Source organism: Heteronotia binoei, chromosome 3 (genome assembly GCF_032191835.1).
Source record: "Heteronotia binoei isolate CCM8104 ecotype False Entrance Well chromosome 3, APGP_CSIRO_Hbin_v1, whole genome shotgun sequence".
NCBI lineage: Eukaryota > Metazoa > Chordata > Lepidosauria > Squamata > Gekkonidae > Heteronotia > Heteronotia binoei.
The window spans coordinates 159,774,338-159,798,255 of record NC_083225.1 but is presented as its reverse complement, the minus strand read 5'-3'; the positions used below and the strand labels follow the sequence as shown (position 1 = coordinate 159,798,255).

Below are 23,918 nucleotides of genomic sequence, written 5' to 3'. Positions count from 1 at the left end.
CATAAAAATAACAAGATGCCAGCATGGTTAAACAAAATCAAGGAAACTATTAAAGGAATAAAAAGCTTCCCTTAACTACTGGAGATTGTGTCCAAATGAGGAGAACAAGCAGCAGCACAGGCTGTGGCAGAACAAATGTTGATGTTAAGGCCAGCCAAACAAGAATTTGACAACCACACTGGGGTTCTGCAATCAATAAGGGTTTTTAAAAAAAACATATTTCAGAATCAGGAAACCAGCCAGAGAGGTATTTGGGCTGCTGGATGTAAAAGAGTGAAAAGGCTGCTAAAGGATGATCAGGAAGAATGAATAAACTCGATCCATTTTCACTGCGGAAGTTATGGGGGGCTATCCACACTGGAACTGTTATCTATGTCTGTGGCGTGCAGCCAAATAGAGGTGAGAAGAGATGAAGCTCTAGGGCTAAATGAGAAATTAAAGACTAACAGATGGCACATACCCAGGTGCTATCAAGGAGCTCAACTGTGAAACTGCGGATCTCCTAATGGTAACAACGCAACTCTTCACTAAAATCAGGCTCTCTGTCCAAGGACAGGAAAACAGCAAACACAAATGTAGACTGTTAAAAAGGAATCCAGCTGGATCCATGATATTATAGACCCATTAAATTTATCATGCATCCTGGGAAATTTGATGAAAACTATTTAAGATAGAATTTTATAACATGCACACAGGAACATGCAGTACTGAGGAAAAATCAGAATGGTTTCTGTGAAGGAGAGTCCTACCTTGCTGACCTTTGAGTTCTCTGAGCATATTAATGTGGATAAGAATGAGCTGGCAGACATTATAAACAAGCAGAGAGCAGAAATAAGTAGCAATAGAGGGAAGGAAAAAGTGAAGTCTCCCAGGACTGATACTTTTAAATTTCTTTATAAGTGATCTGGATGCGGGATGAGCAAGAAAGAGGCTAAATTTGCAAAGGATGTAAATTAGGCGCCTAAAGCTAGCACCCTGGTATAACCAGGAGTTGCGGCAATTAAAGCGTGGACTCAGACGACTAGAGAGGCAATGGCGGTGCACTCGAGACGAAGGGACTAGAGCATCTTATAGAGAATGTATGAAGTCCTATGAGATGGCAGTCAAAGCCGCAAAGAAAACATACTTTGCAGCTAGGATTGCATCTGCAACTTCGCGCCCGGCACAATTGTTTAACACAATTCGGACTTTGATAACGCTGCCACAGGGCAGCCCAAACGCTAGTCAATTGGAAATCGGCTGTGAGGCTTTTGCGAAATTTTTTGCAGATAAAATCGCGTCGCTCCGCCGCGACACCCCCGCCATATTGGAGACAGTATGCAAACCCGAGGCTCCTTGCCTGTCTTCAGACTGTATTCTGGATGGTTTCGGTGCTCTCAGCCTGGAGGAAGTTGACAGAATCCTCCTATCTGCACGCCCTACAACTTGCAATTCGGACCCGTGCCCCTCCTGGCTTATTAAATCTTGCCAGAGGGAGCTTAGGTATCCTATACGGGATATCATAAATAGATCCCTAATGGAAGGGCAATTTCCAACACCTCTTAAGGAGGCAGTGGTCCGCCCCCTCCTAAAAAAAACAACACTGGACCCGGCTGAATTGGCACACTATCGGCCAGTCTCGAATTTACCCTTTTTTGGGTAAACTCATTGAGAGGGCAGTGGCGTTGCAATTACAGAGCTTCCTGGAGGATGCTTCCGTCCTTAACTCCCATCAGTCGGGCTTTCGCCCGGGTCATGGGACGGAGACAGTGCTGGTTGCCCTAGTGGATGATCTCCAGCGGCATCTGGACCGAGGCGGCTCGGCGGTACTGATGTTGTTAGACCTATCGGCAGCGTTCGATATGGTCGACCATCGGGTGCTGACTTGCCGACGCAGGGATTCAGGGGTTGGCTCTACAATGGCTTACCTCTTTCCTCAAGGGTCGGGGACAAAGAGTGGCGATTGGGGGTGAACTGTCCCGGAGGTACCCGCTGGATTGCGGGGTCCCTCAGGGAGCAGTTCTCTCCCCAATGTTGTTTAACATCTACATGCGCCCTCTTGCCCAGATTGCCCGGAGATATGGGCTGGGTTGCCACCAGTATGCTGATGACACCCAGCTCTATCTACTTATGGACGGCCGGCATGCCTGTGTCCCAGAAAACCTGGACCTGGCATTGCAGGCCGTATCTAGATGGCTCAGGCTGAGCGGGCTGAAGCTAAATCCGTCGAAGACAGAGGTCCTTTGCCTGGGTTGCCGTGGTCCGGGGAGGGAGATTCCCTTACCGGCCCTCGATGGTGTGCCTCTGTCAGCGGCGCACAGGGTTAGGAGCCTGGGGGTGCTATTGGAGCCTACTTTAACTATGGAGGCCCAGATAGTAGCCACTGCCAAGTCCGCATTTTTTCATCTTAGGTGGGCAAGGCAGTTGGCTCCTTTCCTGGAGGACAACGACCTGGCAACAGTGATCCATGCAACGGTCACCTCGAGGTTGGACTACTGCAATGCCCTCTACATGGGGCTGCCCCTGTGCCGAACCCGGAAGTTGCAGCTAGTGCAGAATGCCGCGGCCCGGCTGTTGTTAGGGCTCCCTAGACGGGAGCACATTCAGCCGGGGCTTCAGGGACTGCACTGGCTGCCGATAACATACCGAGTTCGGTACAAGGTGCTGGTTATGACCTTTAAAGCCCTTTATGACCTGGGACCTGCCTACCTTAGGGACCGTCTCTCCCCACATGTTCCCCAGAGAGTGCTGAGATCGGGGTCTCAAAACCTTCTTACAATCCCTGGGCCAAAGGAGGCCCGTCTGAAAGTGACCAGAGACAGGGCCTTCTCAATTGCAGCTCCCTGTTGGTGGAATCAACTCCCCGAGGAGGTGAGGGCCCTGCGGAACCTTGAACAGTTCCGCAGGGCCTGCAAAACAGCCCTCTTCCGGTTGGCATATAATTAATTGTTATCGGAATGCCTGAACATTCAAATCTCGAACACCAGATTATTCAATACTGGAATATTGAAGAATTGATCTAAGAAAGGTAGCATAGTACATACTGAAGCGTGCTTTTATGTATTTTATATGAATTTTATGTATTTTATTGCATAATTATAATTATTAATGTATTATTAATGTATTTTAAATAGACTTTGTTAGCTTTTTGTGTTGCAAGCCACCCTGAGCCCACCTCGGTGGGGTAGGGCGGGGTATAAATCGAATAATAAAAAAAACCCAACTATGCAGGAATGTGAAAACCAGAGCAGATAGTGGGGAATGTCTGTGAGAATGTCTCCAAACTGGGTGAAAAGGCAACAACATGGCAAATAAGGTTAAATGTAAAATGATGTTCAAGTGTAACATAATGCACAATGGGACAAAAACTTAACATGATGTATAAATTGATGGGATTTAAACTGACAGTGACTGACCAGAAAAGAGGTCATGGAGGATAATTCAACAAAAATGCAGCAGTGAGAACAATATGTCTGTGCTAGGGATTATTAGGAAAGCAGGTGAAAATAAAATAGTTGGTATCAACAGCCAGCCCTTATACAGATGGATAGTATTAATACTATGTGCATTTCTGATTGCTGCATCTCAAAAAGGGTATCATAGATGCAGAAAAGGCAGCCAAGGATCAGTGGGACTTGAGTACTTACTCTACAAAAAGTCTAAAGCTGCATTTGGGTCTAATAGGCTTAGAGGGAAAAAATCTAAAGCAAAAATTATTGAGGTTTCTAAAATGATGCATGATGTGTAAAGAATGAACAGAAAACTTAACATTCCACATGACAAATTGATGTCAACATAATGCACATAGTAGTGAATTAAAAAAAAAAGAAAACCCAGCATGAAGTGAAAAAAATTGGCATCACCAATCTTTGGATGTTCAAAACACGCTGAGAAAGACATGCCACAAGAGGGCACAATTGAACTGCTTTTGTACTTGAAGGGAGGCCATTTTCTGCTTGCATACTCAAGGCTATGCTAGACACAGCAAGAATTCTTGCCTTCATTCCACTTCTCAGTATCTCACTCCACTAACACTGCTGAGATTTTGGATGCTGTTAAGCAATTTTCATAACCTCTATTTAGAATACTGATTATACAGGAAGATTTTTAAAAATGGTTTTCATTGTAGAAGTTGCATACAAAAATCAAAATCTAAAGTATTTCTCCTATTAAGACATAATTTCCAGTCAAAGTTTACAACAGTATACTTATTGCTGTTGCACAATTCCAGAAGAATGAGTATAAGTGTGACCTACAGCATAACAATCCATGTGAAAATCCTCCTATTACTTTCAATGTTAACATTCATTTTTGTCAATACAGGCTGCAGCTGAAGGCTCAATTAGAAACATACATAAGGGAGACACATCACTGCAGATTTAATTAAAAGCACTGACTAGATTGTGCTGAAAAGTTAAGCACTTTTAAGACTCACCAATTTCAGCCAGAAGTCATTACATTTTTGCTCTGACTAGATAATGTTCAATATAGTCCTAAAAATCATGCAGTGCTACTGAAATCATTATTCCCATTTTATAGATCAGTCCAAGATTACCCACAGTACTCAGCTCTCCGTACCTCCTAATGTTACGTTGCCATGAAGGAACCGTCCTTGATAAATAAGCCGCAGAATATTTGGACTGCTCACCTGCTCTTCTTCCCAGTCTGAAAAAGCACAAGAAGAATGTCAAGATCTTTAACATTCTTATCTTCTCTCATTATGCCCTAACACAATGTAAATGACTGCATACATAAAACATGTATTATACAAATACTGTCTTAGTTTCTTTCCAATAAGGAGGCAAAGAAGCCCTTTTATCCATAAAAATGACACTGAGAATGGCTGGGAGAGGAACAGAATTAGGAGGCAGGAATTTTGACTCATAATTACAACCCTGTCTAGCTGCAACTACCAACAGAAAACACTCTGTTATGAAAATTAACAACTTAGTGTGGGGTCTTCACAAGAGAAAACTGAGTTCTGCTTGCAGGACTGAGCTGCCCCATCATCTCCCTTCTGCAACTGCCTACTCCAAGGAAAAGTCAGCCCTGAGGCCTGGAGGCATTCTGGAGCATCACCCCCCACTGTGCAAACAGAAGCAGCAGGTTCCTTTGGATTCAACTCAGATAATAAGCTGTCATCTCTGGTTTCCATTTAAGTCAAGAAACTCAATGTATTCCAGTGGCTAAAGCCTACCAAACTGGATCACCCCTTATATGGCAGGTGCCCAGTCAAAAAAAGTGATGTGACCTGATGCCTTGAAAGAGACAGCACCAGTCTGGGCTAAGTGAACATATTTAACAAGGTGTCAAATTAGCTTTTCACAGAATTAATGCTAACCTTTGAAAATATAATAGTTTAAAATCTTACTTAATGGTAAACAGAAGCAGGAAAAAAAATCTAAAGTTTGCACTTCAATCTTTGGGAAAATATATTTTAATCCAAAGATATATTTTAATCAACTTGAAAAAATATTTTTAATCCATAAACACTGTCAGAAAAGACACAATTTAATGAGAGTCAGTTTGGTGTAGTGGTTAAGTGCGCAGTCTCTCATCTGGGAGAACAGGGTTTGATTCCCCACTCCTCCACTTGCACCTGCTGGAATGGCCTTGGGTTAGCCATAGCTCTGGCAGAGGTTGTCCTTGAAAGGGCAGCTGCTTGTGAAAGCCCTCTCAGTCACACTCACCTCACAGGGTGTCTGTTGGGGGGGAGAAGATATAGGAGATTGTAAGCCGCTCTGAGTCTCTGATTCAAAGAGAAGGGCAAGGTATAAATCTGCAATTCTTTTTCTTCTTTAAAAGGCCTAAATAACCTTTTGCATGGCTCACTCTTTCCTTTAAGTCAAAACATCTTGGAGATGAGAACACGACTACCCAGATCAATATGGAATACTTAAGTGGTGTATCAGCATAAGTCGATTACCATAGGTACACTTTTTCACTTTGTTGGGGATCACAGAGACCCCTAGTACCCTGAATAGGTAATATGTCACTTGCCCCAATGAATAAAATGGGACTTCTGAATAGACCTGTGAAGGATTGTTCTTAAAGTCACTTAATTCTGTATTGCAGAAAATGTAAGTTTATGAAGTGGAACCTTTTTTTCCAGGGGGGGGAGGAACTATAATCCCAAATGCATAGAAGCATTAAGAGCTGCAGCCCTGTCCCCCCTTTTTAATACATAGAATTCTCTTTGAAGTCACAATTACATATGACAGTGTAGCAATGAATTCATTATCATCATCATGTTTCTTCTATTAAACTATGAAATGAACAGCTTGAATATTCAAGAGTCTATTCAGAAAATGAACCTAAGCATGAATGCACAATATTCTAAGTGTCAATATGTAGAAAACCAGACAAAGATATCAAAAACTATAAAAACATAGGATGAAAATGACTGTTTTTCTAATGAAGCTGAAAGAAAAATGTTAAAATGTTGAATACATTTTAAATTTGGTTCTCCTTTCTCCTTACAAAAAAAAAAGTGAACCAAAATCTGGAGTTGGGTCTAAGCTACACATCTGAATAGCTGAAGAGCAGCGATACTTCAGTTTTGTTTTTTATCTTTATGCTTTTAATGCCCAGCCTTCAAGATGAGTCTTTTGGATGCTGCACAACCTGACTAAGAAAGGGACTCAGTAGCCATTTTAGTACAGTAATTCATGCTTCTAAACTTTTACAGTTTTAAGAAGTGTTAGTGCTTTGACAGGAAGACCTTTCAGACCTTTGCTCTGCTTATCGTTTTAAAGAACGTGAAGAAAAATCCAGGCTGTTTAGCAGTTAAGTATTGCAAAAGGTCACTCATACAAATATAACAGCCCTGCTGGATGAGACCAATGGTCCATCTAGTCCAGCATCTTGTCTCACACAGTTGCCAACCAGTTCCTCTGGAGGGCCAACAACAGGGCATAAAGGCTGAGGCCTCCTGGCTCTGGGATTCAGAGGTTTAGCACCTCTGAATGTGGCACCCTTAGTTGTCATGGTCATTGATAGACTTATCCTCCATCAATCTGTCTAATCCCCTTTTAAAGCTGTTTATTCTTGGGGCCATCACTACATCCTCTGGCAGCAAATCCCACATTTTAATCACTCTCTGTGTAAAGTAGTATTCCCTTTTGTCTATCCTGAACCTACACCCACCAGCTTCATTGGATGCCCTTAATTTCATATTTTGGGACAGGGAGAAAAAGTTCCCTTTGCAAACTCACTCCACCCCATTCACAATTTTATAAACTTCTATCATGTCCCCCTTAGTCATCTCTTATCTAAACTGAAAAGTCCCAGACTCATCCGCCTTTCCTCATAGGGAAGGTGCCTCCAACCCTCTCATCATCTTGGTTGCCCTCCTCTGAACTTTTTCCAGCTCTGCAATGTCCTTTTTGAGATACAATGACCAGAACTGTACACGGTATTCCAAATGAAGCTACAACATAGATATATACACAAGCATTATAATAGTGGCCAGGGCTTGTTTTGTAGCAAGAACTCCTTTGCATATTAGGCCACACAGTACTCACTCCTGGGTCCAGATCATTCATGAATAAATTAAATAGTCGTGGTCCCTTGTGGGGACCCCACTGCTTACTTTTCTCCACTGTTTTTTTTTTAAAGGAAATCAAATAATGCCGCCAACACCCCCCCCCCTCCACAAATAGCTGACCCAACTATTTAGCCTTTGGGCCAGTTACCAGAATTTTGGGGAAACACTGCATATAGAACAAAGGTTGTGATAAGGAGTATCCCCAAGTCAAGTAAAAATACCTGCTTCCTCCTCCCTCAGTGAGAATGCTTTTCTTCTGTATCTTGACTACATACTAATGTAGCTCTGAACTATATTCAGGATTTTAATATATATATTCATATTCTTGTATATTAGCCAGGAAATCTATTGGGGATACCATCCCATATATAGAATTGTAATGTTTCACTTGGTCCTTAGTGTAGTTGCAAAATCCTGCCTGCTGATCATTGTTTGTTTGTTTTTTAACCCCCCCCCCTCCGAGTTTTCTAATGCTAGACATTCTAGTTAACTTGAGATGGAAGGGACTCAGATCTCTTAAAAATGAATTGACGTTAGGCATGCAAGGAAACTGCGCAGTGATTTATGGGGTGCAGGTAGTAGTTTTATTTAGATATTTATTCCCCACTTTTCTCTCCAGTGGGGACCCAAAGCAGTTTACAACATTCTCATTTCCTCCATTCTGTCCTCACAACAATCCTGTGAGGTAGGTCTGAGAGACTGACTCGCATAAGGTACCCAGCAAGCTTCTATGACAATGTGCGGAATCAAACCTCGTCCTCCCAAATTTCTGTCTGACACACTAATAACTATACTAGAGTGCCTTTTCAAACAAAGGACAAATTATGTCAGGGAAATACTATATCAGGGAAATATATTAGCTTGGGAGTCAACAGGGATTTAAATAAATTGCAATAAACAGCAATTTCTCTGATGACCTACAAGGAGGTCATACTTATTGCAATTCTGCAGAAATACAACCTGCTACCTAAGTGAATGATGTTCTGATGTTGTACAGTGTGAAAGCATTAGCTCATCTCCCTTCCGTTAAAAAAAGGTCAACCATGACTTCCAACTACATTAGAATAAGTATAAACGGAAGTGTTCACATATGGCAATAAAGAGGACAAAACCAACGAAATTTTACACTGTAAAGTGTTGAAATAGTCTTAAGCATACTGGAAATCCATTTATGAATAGCACTACAAATCTTGTGCATACCTGAAAGTAGAGAAAAGTATGTTATGTTCACAGAAGGTGACACAGGTCACATGTGCTCAAAAAGCTCTGTCTTCAATAGAAGGCAAGGCTTTTAATTGTAGTCACTGCGTACTTTTACATGTGACATGAAAAGAACCGTATGCAGTCACAGTGCACAAATGCAGAAGTTGGTAAGGGGAGTAGAATCAGCATTCTGATGGGATGGGAAAATGTCCATGTAACACACAGATGTCATCCTTGTATTCCAATTTTCATTAATCTAGAACTACAATGCAGACCACAGCAGGACGTAACTTTGGTCATGCTCTCTCATTAAAGCATCCCTCCTTTGAATGTGAATTTTCCCTACTGACCTGAATTACAGTTATTGGTTAAGGTTGCACAGCTATTAAATTATCATTGATCCCAGTTTCATTATCAAATTGCAGTAGAACAGTAATACTCAGTGGCTTGGCAGCCACATGTGTGCCTCTTTGACATGCCACCTGTGGTTCTTCTGAGCACCATTCTCCGATAAGGCACCTGCTCCAGGCTTCAGAAAAAGGGGTAAGGCTACTGCCTGGCAGGGATTTTGATTGGCTGGTGGTTCTCACTTAGCACAGAGACAGGTTTTAACCAAATTGTTTCTTGCCAGGCTGGATTTCAGTTTGAATATAACTTTTAACTTAAGGAACCATTTTTCTTTTAGCATCCAGCTGAACAGAACGTTGTGCAGAACTTGCAAGCTTGTACACTGTTTTGAGTGGGACACTTTCCCCTCACTCCAGATACACAAGGCCTGGCTAAAGTTCAACAATAGTAAAGAGAAATCACTCCACATGCTCAGGGGTGCTCTAGTAATTAACAAGGTAAGTTATTCATTTAATATTAATGCATATATCTTAATGTGCATGTCTGGTGTGGTGGATCAATGGAGATACAGTAGTCATGTGGCTCTTAAGATTGATAGTAATTGCATGTGACTCTGTGAACAGTGGAGAAAGTATCACTGAGAGAAAAGCTTGCTGGGCATTAACTACACTTGAATGGTGGAACTGACAAAGCCCTCATCTAGAAAAAAGTCAGAAAGGGAAATCACATGTTCACTAGAGATAATCACAAACACTGCTAATGAAACTCAAGGCCACAATCACAGTCAGTTACATAAAGTTTGGTTATTTGACCTCAGTTTCATACTGTTGAGAAGTGAGGGTTTCTGTGTACTTCCTGGGTCTTCCCCAGCTTTCCTCTGATCTTTCCTAAATTTGATTTGTTCCAAGTTTTAGGAAAAGATCACTGGATTTTCCTAGGCCTATCCACACAGCAGTCATTTTCATGACCCTTGTCTCTGTGATATCCACTAGGGATGGGCACGAATCAGGAAAATGTGGTTCAGTTCAGTTTATGGCTGAACCACCAATGAAATCCAAACTGAGTCTGGAGGCTCGTTTGCAAACTGAACCAGTTCGTGGCCCAGCAAACCCAATGAAAGGGACTACAGTTCTTTTAAACAGGATTTGCAGAAAGCCTGAAATGAGTAGCAGGGAGCAGCTTCCTCCCTGGTGCCCAGCTGTTTTGGGGCTGTCTTGTGCAGCCTCTTTAAAGATCAAAGGGACTGCAGAAGACAGTCAGAAAACAGCTGTGGGGCAGGGAGGAAGCTGTTCCCTGACACTCAGCTATTTCCATTGTCTTCTGCAGTACCTTTAAACTTTAAAAATTCAGGCAAAACACAGATACAATTACATAGAGCAGCAATACACAGATAAAACCACACAGAGTGACATTTCTAACATTCTGCATTGGGAAATAAAGACTCTCTTCTCTGCTCTCCCATCACGGCCAGATCTATGGGGGGCAGAGGGGGGTGCTTGGCCCGGGCGCTGATGGAGGGGGGGGCACCAAATTTGACATGGAGTCCATTGTAGTCTATGAGACCATAAGACAGAATGGCCCAAAAGGGGGCGTCATTTTTTAATTTTGCCCCCCTTCAAAAAACATGTAGATCCGGTCCCGTCTCCCATAAATAGTTTTAAAATATATTTTTTAAAATATCTATTACTTACCCATTGGCCAGTTATCATAAACATGTTTTGCGATGTCTGCTGCCGAATCATTTGGTGAGAATAAGAATTCTTTTGTTTTTCCACTTACCAAGATGAGGCGCAAATTTATCTACACAAGTAAATAAACAAGGAAAGTGTCAAAACTGCAGAAATGTATAGTGACAATTATGACTAAAATCTGCATTATTATTGCCTCAATGGATCAATGAGGTAAGCGCATTTTAAAAACTTGTTCGGTAATTGTATAAGACAGCAAACAAAGTAAGTCAAAATAACTTAAATCATTGATAGATTTTTTAATTAACATTTTATTATATAATCTAAAGGTATAACATAACCACAAAGCAAAGGAATATAGCAAAACAAACTGAAATATATATCTGTTAATCAACATAACAATACAACAGGAAGAATGACTAAGAGAGAAGAGTTGGAGGGGGGAGAGCTGACTGTAATGTACTCAGTTTCATTATATCCCATCTCATTCAGAGATACTGTGTCTATCACAACCATGACTGAAGTTGACACCAATCATGTGGAATAAACTATCGATGAGATAAATACTCTAGCAATAGAAAGCATTTTTCATTGAAACTGGAGACTTTAGGGAAATTTAAAGATCTATTAATCTGATCTGTGATGTTCTCCATGATGTACTGGTTCCATAGCTTATGGAACCAATTGTCTAGGTAAAGGTAGTCCCCTGTGTCATTACCAACCCATGGGGTGACATGACATCATGATGTTTTCTTGGTAGACTTTTATGGAGTGATTTGCCATTGCCTTCCCCAGACATCTACACTTTACCTCCAGCAAGCTGGGTACTCATTTTACCGACCTTGGGATGATGGAACCTTGAGCCGGCTACCTGAACCAAGCTTTTGTCAGGAGCAGATTTATTCCTCCAGAGATAGGCTACTGTTGACCTGGCTGCTACAATAATTGATTCTATTAGAGTTTTATGCCCTAAAGGCAGGGCATGTGGCCAGTAGTAATTTAAAAACAGGATTTCTGGGAGAACTGAGACTTCAATTCCAGTTTTTAGCTTTATGTGTATAAGGACCTTCTTCCAGAAGTTCTGTATTTTGTCACATTGCCACCAACAGTGGGCAAAAGTACCGATCTGGTTATATGATTTCCAGAAGTAAGGTGTTTGTGTTGAAACTGTGCAAAGTTTTGAGAGGTATGAGGGACCATCTGGACATGATTTTGAAAGTTTGCAGCCTCGTGGTAATAGTTGATGACAGCAGCATTTTTTACTTCCAAGGATATGATCATGCCTTATTAGTGAGCTGCATCTCACAATCCCTTTGCTGTGTTTGCTAGTATAGGAGAGTGTTTTTGTGACCTATTCAGGAGAATTTTGTATAAGGTAGATATTAAGCCCTGATTTTGTGTACCATAAACATGTATAACATGTTCAAGACCTGTTTGCAGAATTGCCAGGGTATTTTAAGATGACTAAACGTGTGATTTAATTACAAGTATAGAAACCAAGGGATTGGGTGATTTAGTTTAGGCTCTATAATTGCATTCTCTAGGATGCCATGTTCGGATAATATGTCAATTATTCATGTTATGTGACATCTCCATTTTTTGAACAGATTTTTATTTTGGCCTGGGGAAAACCATGTTTGATTCAGGAAAGTAGAATAATGCGAGAGTGTGTGGAAAGAAGCTGCTTATGTTTAGCTTTCCATATCTATATAGAGGGATATATAAAGTTGTTTTGCAGAATGGTTTAAGATAAAGAATTCTGCTCTGACCATATAATCTCATCTAATGCATATGGGTAAATCACTGCATTACAAAATGTCACTCTGTCAGGAAGAGAGGGTGTTCTGAGCACTTTGATAATATTTGACATGTGGATTGCTTGATAATAGGTTAAAAATCCAGAAAATTGAAATCTTTGTTTTGTCTGTGCATTATGTGAAAACCCACCCAAGGACTTTTCACTACCCCAAAAAACTTAACCAAGATGCTATTCCAACTCCCAAGAGTGATTTTTGATATTTTATTGGGATAGAGCAGAAGAGAAAATGAATTTTGGGAGAATAAGCAATTTGATGAGATTGTATCTATCTGACCAGTTGAGATTAAGCTTGTTCCAATTCGGTAGGGTGTTTAAAGGTTTCTCATACATGAGGACTCAGGGCTCTTTTTCTAGCAGAAGCTCCTCTGCATATTAGGCCATGCGCCCTGATGTAGCCAATCCTCCTGGAGCTTACAGTAGGCTCTGTACTAAGAGCCCTCTAAGCTCTTGGAGGATTGGCTACATCCGTGAGGGCATGGCCTAATATGCAGAAGAGCTCCTGCTAGAAAAAGAGCCCTGCATGAGGTGATAGTTAGATTCCAATATATTAGAGATGTCTTGGGGAATTTGGTTTTCAAGGTACTGTAGTGATGAAGTGACCCAGTGGAAAGAACAAGTGGTCTATTTATATATAGAGAGAGGCATGAAGTTAAAAGAATCCTAGGGAATATTGTAGGAAACCTTTGAAAATCAGTCCTTCAATTTAATCTCTGGAAATCTCAATAATAGACAACAGCTAACAATGTTTAACTGCACAAAAGTTACTGTGGTCAGCTTTTCATAAAATTGCACAACCAACCAACCAGATGTTACAGGGGGGAAAAAAGTTCAAAGTGTTTAAAAACTAGGCCCATTACTGTTAGCTATGACTGCAGCCATGCAGCAAGAGACTATATATTTATTAAAATGTTTAAACCTGCCTTTCCTCTTGGTTCTTATGATAATAGTTAAAATATCCCCAACTAAAACTGAACAGTCATCTGACCACAACATCAAAATAGCATTTCAGAACCAAGACAAACACATCTAGAGACTTGGATAATGAAGTACAGAACTAGGTGTCACCTACATATTGGTGGCACCCAAACCCAAAGTTCTGAACAATCTCACTCAGTGGCATGGGTGACAGAATAGAGCCCTGTGGCACCCTGCAAGATAAACCCCACCCTGCACCTCTGGTCCAGTCGGACAAAAAAAGTGAAACCACCATAAGGCTACCCCCTTAATATCAACACATTCAAGCCAGTGGATAACAATGAAATGATCACCTGTATCAGAGGCTGCTGAGAGGTCCAAGAGTATCAAAAGGAAAGGTAGACCCTTGACAACTTCAAACAAAAACTGCCCACCATTGCAATGAAAGCCATCTGAGTAACAAATCTGGCCTGAAACCAGATTGAAATGGGTCAAGGACAGATTTCTTCAAGACTTGCTCTCTCTTCCCTGTTAAAGGTAAATTGGTACTGGCCTATAATTGGCCACCTGATTCCTACCCAATGAAGGTCCCCCCCCCCTTTAAAGCAGACATCTAATAACTGTCTCCTTCAATGGTCAAGAGCAGGGATGCCAAACCCATTTGTCACAAGGGCTGCATCTGACATAAATGTCACTTTGTTGAGCCAAGCCATGCATGCCATAAAATGTTACATGAAGTACCAGAGAGATAAACTTTATAAAGGTGATTTCAGATGCCAAATGGCAATAGCAGGTGAATGACAATAGCAGGCTTGATTGGATGAGGTCTGATATGCAGAGAGATAGTATGACTGAATATACCAGCAGTGGTAATGAGACAGGAAACACAGGCCTCAATTTTTTGTTTAAACAATTTTATTGATAACATATGGTAATAATTTCCATTAATAACTTCTTTTCATCTATCCCATATGCTTCTTTCTAATCACCCCTCCCCCGTTACTTGACCCCTGCCGGTGTTATTTACTCAAAATACTAACATTAAAAGGTACCCTTAATTCCTAAGAACTAAAATTAATATTCTTCTTTCTTCTAAAGTTTAATCATTATCAAAAATTGTCCAATGTCCTTTTACTTTCCACTCGTCTTCTACATAACTTCTAAATTTTTCCCACTCCCTTTTAAAATCTTCTAAATCATAGTATCTTAAAGTTCTTGTTAATTTCTCCATCTCACTCCATGTCATAACTTTTACAATCCAATTCCATTTTTCTGGTATTTTTTCTTGCTTCCATAACTGCGCATATAGTGTCCTAGCAGCTGAAAGCAAGTACCAAATTATAGTTCTATCTTCTTTTGGAAATTTTTCCATTTGTAATCCTAACAGAAAAGTCTCTGCAGCTTTCTTGAATTCATATCCCAAGATCCTAGAAATTTCTTGTTGGATCATCTGCCAATGGAAGCCCAGGCCTCAATATGATCCAGGAGAGTTCAGACCAGGAGGAATAAATGGACATTAGAAAACAAAACATTAAAAAAAAAGTGAAGGAACATTTAACCTTGTAAGACATTCAGTTGCTGACCTAAGAGTAGTCATTCCCTTACAAAGGAATTTCAAAGGGGGAGACTGCTGAATTGCAATGGATAATGAAGTTCAAGTGATCCTCCAGGACTAAATTGAAACCTAGATTTCCTGTCTCATTACCAATGCCTGCTATTGACATTTGACATTTGAAATCACTCTACTCTTGAAGATATAAGGACCAGTGGACTCACATTCTAGCTTTATCTAAAGAAGTGGACAATGACTCATGAAAGGCTCATGCCCTGCCACAAATTCTGTTGGTGCTACTGGACTCTTGCTCCTTCCCACTGATAAAGATTGCAAGCTGTGCCATTAGGTTTCTTTTTTCTTCTTCATCTGTTTAAACTGGAGAGGGGGATCTCTCCAAGTGAAATAATGTGTTGATTTCAGACTGGGCAAAATCAGTGCTAATGCATCAGTGCTAGAAAGACAGCCAGAGAGGGAGATTGTTGAACTGGAACATATGGGACTATAAATGTATTTTAAAATACTTAGCTACTTCCAGTCATTAAGCTACAGAAAACAACCCAAGTGTTCTAATTTCTAATCAGAGTCTTTTTGAAAGAAAATAAAACCCCAGATAGGTACTGAGAAATCTAATTCTTTTTAATCCTTTTCAGAATAAGCCAAAATAATTTCCTTTTAATTCTCCTTCCCCTTTAGCCCAAGGTGCCCCTTTCTTTTAACACACCTACACGTGTGGAGAGGGGGGAGAGAGAGCAAGTTTCAAAGAAAGCAGCAGCACATGAGCAATCTCAGTGTAAATTGTGCTTGGCAGAAGAATCCATCCTCCCTAAAGAACAATGAAAGCTTATACCTTAAATGAAGCATTACTGTTCTTAAAAGAGCTATAGGAGGAGTCAGGCTTTGCTCTTGCTCTGCTGCACAAGCACTGGCTTTCGCCTTCCCTCATCCTCCCCTGTTCAGCCAGTGGAGGGAAGAGATGCATGGTTTGGTTCTCTCCTGTACAAAGCAGTAAGGAGCTGGGCAAAAGCTAGATGCAATGTGATAGTGTCAGTAGCCCCGGAGAAGTAAGTAAGAGGGAGCCATTACAATCTGAGATTGACCATGGTTGTCATGATGGTCATGAAGTTCTGAACCTGACCCAACAAGGTAGCCTTGGCAATCATCCTTGGGGGTTCTGAGCACAAAGTCTGTCAGCTCAACCAGAGATTCCACTGGTAAACTAGGCAGACAGTACACCAGCAAGTTCCCTAATATATCTCAGGTGCCCAGCTCAAGGCTGACCTCTGTCTGTACCGGATACTAGGGATGCAGAAATGTTCACTGATCCATCCTCCTGTTCAAGCTGTTGAAGGACTATACAGCCGGTGTGAGCTGTGTCAATAGCAGAGTCATGCAGTCAGGTTGACCTATTCTCAATAAACAGGTCATCAACATGTCAAATATTGTGGAGATGTTATTTTTCACACCTGGCATTATACATCATCAAGGTCCAAGTACAGCCACTTAGAGCTACTGCAGTTACTTTTTGACGGATGAACATATGAACATATGAAGCTGCCTTATACTGAATCAGACCCTTGGTCCATCAAAGTCAGTATTGTCTTCTCAGACTGGCAGTGGCTCTCCAGGGTCTCAAGCTGAGGTTTTTCACACCTATTTGCCTGGACCCTTTTTTGGAGATGCCAGGGATTGAACCTGGGACCTTCTGCTTCCCAAGCAGATGCTCTACCACTGAGCCACCGTCCTGAAACTAGACATGCAGTGAGCACCATTATGTCTCCTTACATGTCTTCTGGCAGTAACACTCCTCCCATTGTCTTATCTTCATAACATTTGCGCCACCTCAATGATCAATCCAGGATAAATCATGCCAGAAGCCAACCAAGTCCAAGTTCTCTACCCCATACCTCTACAACCATCACCTGCAATAGATGCTACATAGGGTTATGCCAGCCCTCAGAGACCCCATTGAAGGGACAAGCCAAAGGTACCTCTATTCCATTCCCTCCAGCATTGCCTCAGGGCACCTCCCTCAACAGGAACACTATTGTTCTCAAGGTATCATCTTGCTCTCATACCTCTGATACAAAAATATCTTTCAAGAGCAATAGGAAAGTGCTAATATTGAATTACAAAGCAACATAGTTCAAAACTGACATATTTATCTAAAATGCTGGTATTTCACAGACTACAGCAGAACACTGAACAGATGGGTGAAGACATTTCTTACTATCCTCCCGCAATAAAGGAAACTACAGAAGTTACAAAGTAATCACACATTATCCAAAAGTTCTCTATTTTAAAAAGATTGAGACTGCTTGAACTACTGATGCCTCAAATCCAGCACTGTGCATCCATTTTCTTACATGAATCTGGGTGGAGATGTCCATGTAAATAAATATGCAATTGCAGTTAACAGACACAGGCATTCAACACATTTTCCCTATCCAGAGCATGAGCATCTGTTTTACGTTTGATTCTTCTGACAATAATGAACTGCTTAAAGGTTATACAGTATCTTGATTATATAGCATTGATGGGGGAAAAGATTTTATAGATCTATGTAAAATTAAACAATGAAACAATGGAGGTGAGACCACATTTTTTAAAAGAAACTACTTATAACGTATTTTTCGCTCCTTAAGATGCACTTTTCCCTCCCAAAAAAGTGGGGGGGAAGTGTGTGCGTCTTATGGAGCGAATACTGACAGCCCCCCCCTATCCCCTGCTCTTCCAACGTGCTTCTCTCCCAGCCCCAATTCCCCCCCCCCACTTCCGTGGCTTCTAGCGCCACCTCAGTGCCCTTGCCCGGCCTCCGCCTCTTTGAGGGGGCGGGAAGACGAGCCGGTGGAGCAGAGGCAGCATCACTTGGTATGGAGCTAAACAACATCTAGACTCCGTTGAAGAAAGCAACTCCAGATGCCATCTGATTGTAAACAAGCTGAATAGCTTTGGAGGAGTCAGAGGGGTGGCAGTGAAGAAGACTGGTCGAAATGTCTCTTCGAGAGGGCCACTGCCACTCTGGAGACGAAGTTCGCGCTGCTGCCTCTTCTTTCTACCAACGCCAAACACTCCATTCCCAAACTGAGGCTGCAGCTGTTTCCCACCCTCGACAGCCGACGCAGCTCCAACTTCTCCCTCTTTCTATTTGTTTACAATCAGATGACATCACTCCTGCCCGAGACCCCTCCCTCCGTCCTCACTCCCCTTCGTGCCATAGACGGGAGATGGTTGAAGTGTTTGCCAACGTCGCTGCTGCCCTCCTACATCAGCGGGAGGCAGAAGAGTTGGGCGGAGCTTTTCAATTCAGTTCTCTGAACACGCTCAGTGCTTTCCCTAACTCTCCTCTTTTTCCCTGACCCCTGGCACTTGCGCTCCCCTCCGCCCCCTGCCCTCTCACTCAACCACCAGAGCTGGCTGCCCCTTGCCCCCATGCATCCTTCCCTTTACACCCGGGCCAGCATGATACGCGAGATCGCCGCGGCTGTGGGCTTCATCTTCAAGTTCCTGTGCACCAAGGAACTGATGAATGAGCGGCAGTTGCAAACGTTCAGCCAGAGACGGCAGGTGAGAGACGGCAGGGGCGGGGGAGGGGGGGACTTCAAGAAGGAAAAGGGGAAAAGTTGGATCTACATGGATCTTCATGAATTCATATGATTTTTTACATTGAAATGAAATAAAACCACTGTAATTCTATAGATTCTGTCTTAGACTATAGGCAGGACCACAAAAATCATGCTTCCACGGATTCGTGGCGCCTCAGCAATGCAAAAACAGGGTTCCAAAGCAGGGATCCTCATGAATTCATATGATTTTATGGTGAAATGAAATCAAACCAACATCATGTTGTAGATCCTCTCTTAGACTATAGGCAGGACCACAAAAATCATGCCTCCACGAATTTGTGGCACCACAGCACTGAAAAAACATGTTTCCAAACCACGGATCCTCATGATTTTTGCTTCGGATCCCCCCAAACTCACCATCAGTCCTTATATCATGTCCGTGGACAGAGTTTGCATCAGAGAAATCATGGATCCACGGCTTCGTGGCAGCACCATGGACCAAAAACTTGGTTTTGAACCACAGATTCTTATGGATCCTCATGATTTTTGCTTTGGATCCCCCAAAGCTCACCATCTATTCTTATATCGTGTCCACGGGCAGAGTTTGCACCCCAGAAATCGTGGATCCACGGCTTCGTGGCAGTGCCAGGGACCAAAAACTTGGTTTTGAACCACGGATCCTTATGGATCCTCATGATTTTTGCTTTGGATCCCCCAAAGCTCACCATCTATTCTTATATCGTGTCTACGGGCAGAGTTTGCACCCCAGAAATCGTGGATCCACGGCTTCATGGCAGTGCCAGGGACCAAAAATTTGGTTTTGAACCACGGATCCTTATGGATCCTCATGATTTTTGCTTTGGATCCCCCAAAGCTCACCATCTATTCTTATATCGTGTCCACGGGCAGAGTTTGCACCCCAGAAATCGTGGATCCATGGCTTCGTGGCAGCGCCAAAGACCAAAAACTTGGTTTTGGACCACGGATCCTCTTGGATCCAGATGATTTTTGCTTTGGATCCCCCAAGCCCTCCATCCAGTCCCATATCATGTCCATGGGCAGAGTCTGCACCACAGAAATCATGGATCCACGGCTTTGTGGCAGCGCCAAAGGCCAAAAACTTGGTTTTGGACCACGGATCCTCATGGATCCACATGATTTTTGCCTTGGATCCCCCCAGGATCACCATGCAGTCACATATCATATCCATGGGCAGTTTGCACCCCAGAAATTGTGGATCCATGGCTTCGTGTCAGCACCGTGGAACAAAAACTTGGTTTTGGACCACGGATGCTCATGAATCCTCATGATTTTCACTTTGGGCCACCCCAAGCTCACCATCCAATCAAGGTGGAGGGAACAGCTGAACCGCCCTGGGAGCCCCCCCCCCCAGCAGGAGGAAGAGGAGGAGGAGCCCCATGGCTTGGGGCTGGCGACCGGGTCCGCTGAGTCTGCAGCACTTAGACTATGTGTTCCTCACGTAGTATTCACAAGTATTGGTGCCTTTTTGCCAGCCCCGTTTGTGCCGAAGGAAGGAAGGCTTCAAGGGGCATGGCCTAGGAGGGGTGGAAGTCTTCACGCGGTGATGGCGGCCAGTGCTCCCGAGGTGTCTTTTTCAGTTACAGTATGTAAATAAACATTAAATTTGCCCGAGATGTTTTTTTTTTTTTTGGAAGCAACAGTGGGAGGGCTTCTGGAGTTTTGGCCCTGCTGGTGGACATCCTGATAGCACCTGGGTTTTGGCCACTGTGTGACACAGTGATGGTCTGGATGAACCCTTCCCTAAGAGCAGAGCAAAAGATAATGGTGATATTGGATTTATATCCCACCCCATACTCTGAATCTCAGAAGGGCTCACAGTCTCCTTTATCTTCCTCCCCAACAACAGACACCCTGTGAGGTAGGCGAGGCTGAGAGAGCTCTCCCAGAAGCCGCCCTTTCGAGGACAACTCCTATGATAGTGATGGCTGACCCAAGGCCATTTTATTACACTATTTGGTTCAGAATATTTTTTTTCTGTTTTCCTCCTCTAAAAACTAAGTGCGTCTTTTGGTCAGGTGCGTCTTATGGAGCGAAAAATACGGTAAGTCATCTTCCCCCCCAAACATACAGATCTTGTCACCTAAACATATTATAAAATACAATGTAGAGAGGAAACTATGTATTTTGAGCCTGATGGTTAAGATAACTTGTTAGGAATGTATTATTTGCATTCTCCCACATCTTGAGATCCGCAGCAGCATGTTTTATAAAAATACAGTTGTGAATACTTTTACAAACAAGCAATGCAAGCACAGCATGCCATTAGAATCCTCCACAAGACACAGACTTAAAAAATAAGGTCTTAAACTTTGAGACAGACACACATGGCAGTAAACATATCTTATTTTAAAATCCCTTTGAAGAAATTTTATTTTTAGTTCTATAATATCTCTAACATATTAGGATATAAATATTTAACTCTTTATTAGAAGCAGCTGTTTCTCTGCATCAGGCAACATCTACTTAAACATGTTAAGAATGTTCTGCCACAAATTTGGACTTATTTTGGAACCAAAATAATTTTATTTATTTATTTGATTTATATCCCGCCCTCCCCGCCGAAGCAGGCTCAGGGCGGCTCACAGTATAAAACCACAACAGACAATTAAAATCCATACATATTATAAAATTACACATTCCATAGTTAAAACAATTAGAGTAGTTTGGTGCTAATAAATAAGAGCTCTGTTGGTTAACATTTTTCAACTTTAGTAAGCATGTAAAACTCACAAGCAATTAGGGCAACTTCGGGAGTCTGTCCTCCTTGGTAATGAGGTGCTCTCAAGTTTTTTATTACTGGCTACTTTTATTTGAAAAGAAATGACTGGACTGAAAAGAAATGTTTGCTCCAAGCCTGCATGTTTATTGTGGCTTATCAAGTGTGTCTGTGTATTCATTATACTTGATTTTAAGCATTTCTCTTACTTCCCCAACCAAAATATTCAAGGCTACTTACAAATGCTGTCATCTAACTGCATAATTAAAAAAATATTAAAATATAAAAATTATTTAACATGTTTTATTTATTTAACACATTTTCCCACCCTATTAGAGTTTCTCAAGGATGGGAACAGTCACAAACCATTAAGACTACATTTTTACACATACAGATACACACAAATTAAAAAACAAACAGGGAGGGAGAGACAATAAAGAAGAGTCCCAACGAAACAGAAATCTTCCCCTATTGGCAGAAGATAACAATAGAGGGGGGCAGATAAATGTCCCTAAGGAGGGAATTCTGGAGCCATAACAAAGAAGGCTCTTTATTGGGTTGCCTTACATGATGGGGCAGACATCAAGAGCAAAGTTAGGAAGATATGTGACAGTATGTGGTCATTATGCTAAGATGAAACAAGACTTGAATTATATGGTACCTATGTCCTGATCCAGTCAGTGTTCTTGCTGCAATAATCTGTACTAACTGTTGTTTCTGGACACCCTTCAAGGGCAGCCTCATGTAACAAACTCTGAGTTAATCCTCCAGATGTTACTGTGGCATGCATCACAGTGGTAAGATTTTTATTTACCCAGGAAAGGCCAAAGCTAGCTCACCAGCTGAAACTGGTGAAGAATGCACCCAGCAACTGCTACCAACTTATCCAAGAGAAGGCCGAGGCCCAGCAGCACCCTCAGACTGCAAATTGGCTTCCTTTAGGGAGAGTGCAAACCCCCTCAGAACCAGCTAACAAACTGAAAGTTAATCCTTACAAAATGGAGGTGATATTGGTGGGTGGAATGACTGATTTGAGTATTGAAGTATCTCCTGATCTGAGTTCAAAACTATCTCCAGACACTGATTCAAGATTTCTACAACCTAGCTGGGATCTGATAGAAGTGCAAGATACAGCTAAGTATGATGTGCATACAAAACCCAAATTTCCAGATGTCCTCATCCAGCAGCTTCACATAGATGGCAAAACCCATAGGGGACAAGACAGAATCCTGTAGTACCAGACTAGCCAGAAGACCAAGAGGCTGAGCAGCAGTCCTCCAAGCACCACCTTCTGTCTGGAAGGTAGGTTTCAAGACTAAAACCACTGCAAGAGGTTGCTTCCCAGACCCAACCTTGAAAAGTGCCCAAGAAGAACATCATGACTGATGATACACAAAGAATGTGAGCCCGCTTCGGTGGGGGAGGGCGGGATATAAGAATAAATTTATTATTATTATTATTATCATCACACTCCCTCTGTCCATTCCCAGTGCATGTCATCCACTAGGGTGACCAAGGCTATTTCAGACCCATAACAAAGCCTGAACAAGACTGGAAAGAGAAAAGTTCAAACAATCTGTTTCATCCAGGAATCCTTCTAGATACCACTTCTTCAATCATTTTGCTGGTACACGGAAGACTTGACTATAGTTGTTTTACAGAATTTATATCCCGCCTTTCTGCCCTCACAAGGGCTACAAAGGGAGCTAATAAATTAAAACATACATAATACAATCACATTTTAAAATCCAGTCATTCAGATTTCCTGGGCCCAGAAAATATATATTTAGAAGTAGATACACCACCACCTTTTACAGGGATGAAGTGAATATTCCCTCTTTCAAGGAAGCATTCTCTACCAGATTCATTCAAGCAGCCCCATCTTTGGCAGACTGAAGCAATCAAGAGGAGTAAACAGATGGTTGATCTCAGACATCCAAGAATGGTGTCCACATCCTCAGAATGAATAAAATGAAAGTTATCATACCCTATCACTTCTAATGTAGACAAGACACAGCCAATCCAAAAATGATACTAAACAGTAACAATAAAACCAATCAGTCTAGCTAAAACTACTCCCTATTGTAGCACTAACAGATTAATAGTAGATAAAATCAAGTTAACTGATTTTTTAACTAAATGGCACCCACCACATAGAAGGAACTCTGTCTGGGGCAGTGATGCTCTGTATTCTTGGTGCTTGGGGAGGGGCACACTGGGAGGGCTTCTAGGGTCCTGGCCCCACTGATGGACCTCCTGATGGCGCCTGGTTTTTTGGCCATTGTGTGACACAGAGTGTTGGACTGGATGGGCTATTGGCCTGATCCAACATGACTTCTCTCATGTTCTTACGTGTTCTTATAAGGATGCTTCTCTTTTACTTGTGTTTCAGTGTGTCCTTAGCCAGCTTAAGACATTACATTACAAGTGGAAAGTAGGGACGGTAAACACAAGAAAAACTTGTGCTTCCAGGTTCTTACTGTAGTATTAAATATGCAAGAGCTAACAAAGATTATATCAGACAGCAAATGCTTACCAACAGAA

The 23,918-nt window shown here is 42.0% G+C and overlaps 1 protein-coding gene across 1 annotated transcript in view; it reads right to left on the bottom strand.

Moving 5' to 3' along the window:
• UBL3 (ubiquitin like 3) overlaps positions 1-23,918 on the bottom strand; it is a 70,747-nt gene that overhangs the window by 2,810 nt on the left and 44,019 nt on the right. Inside the window, exons 2-3 of the mRNA XM_060234729.1 lie at positions 10,768-10,876; positions 4,558-4,644 (exon numbers count right to left, since the gene is read on the bottom strand). Coding sequence (XP_060090712.1) covers positions 4,558-4,644; positions 10,768-10,876 — 196 coding nt within the window. The remainder of the gene's footprint in view (positions 1-4,557; positions 4,645-10,767; positions 10,877-23,918) is intronic.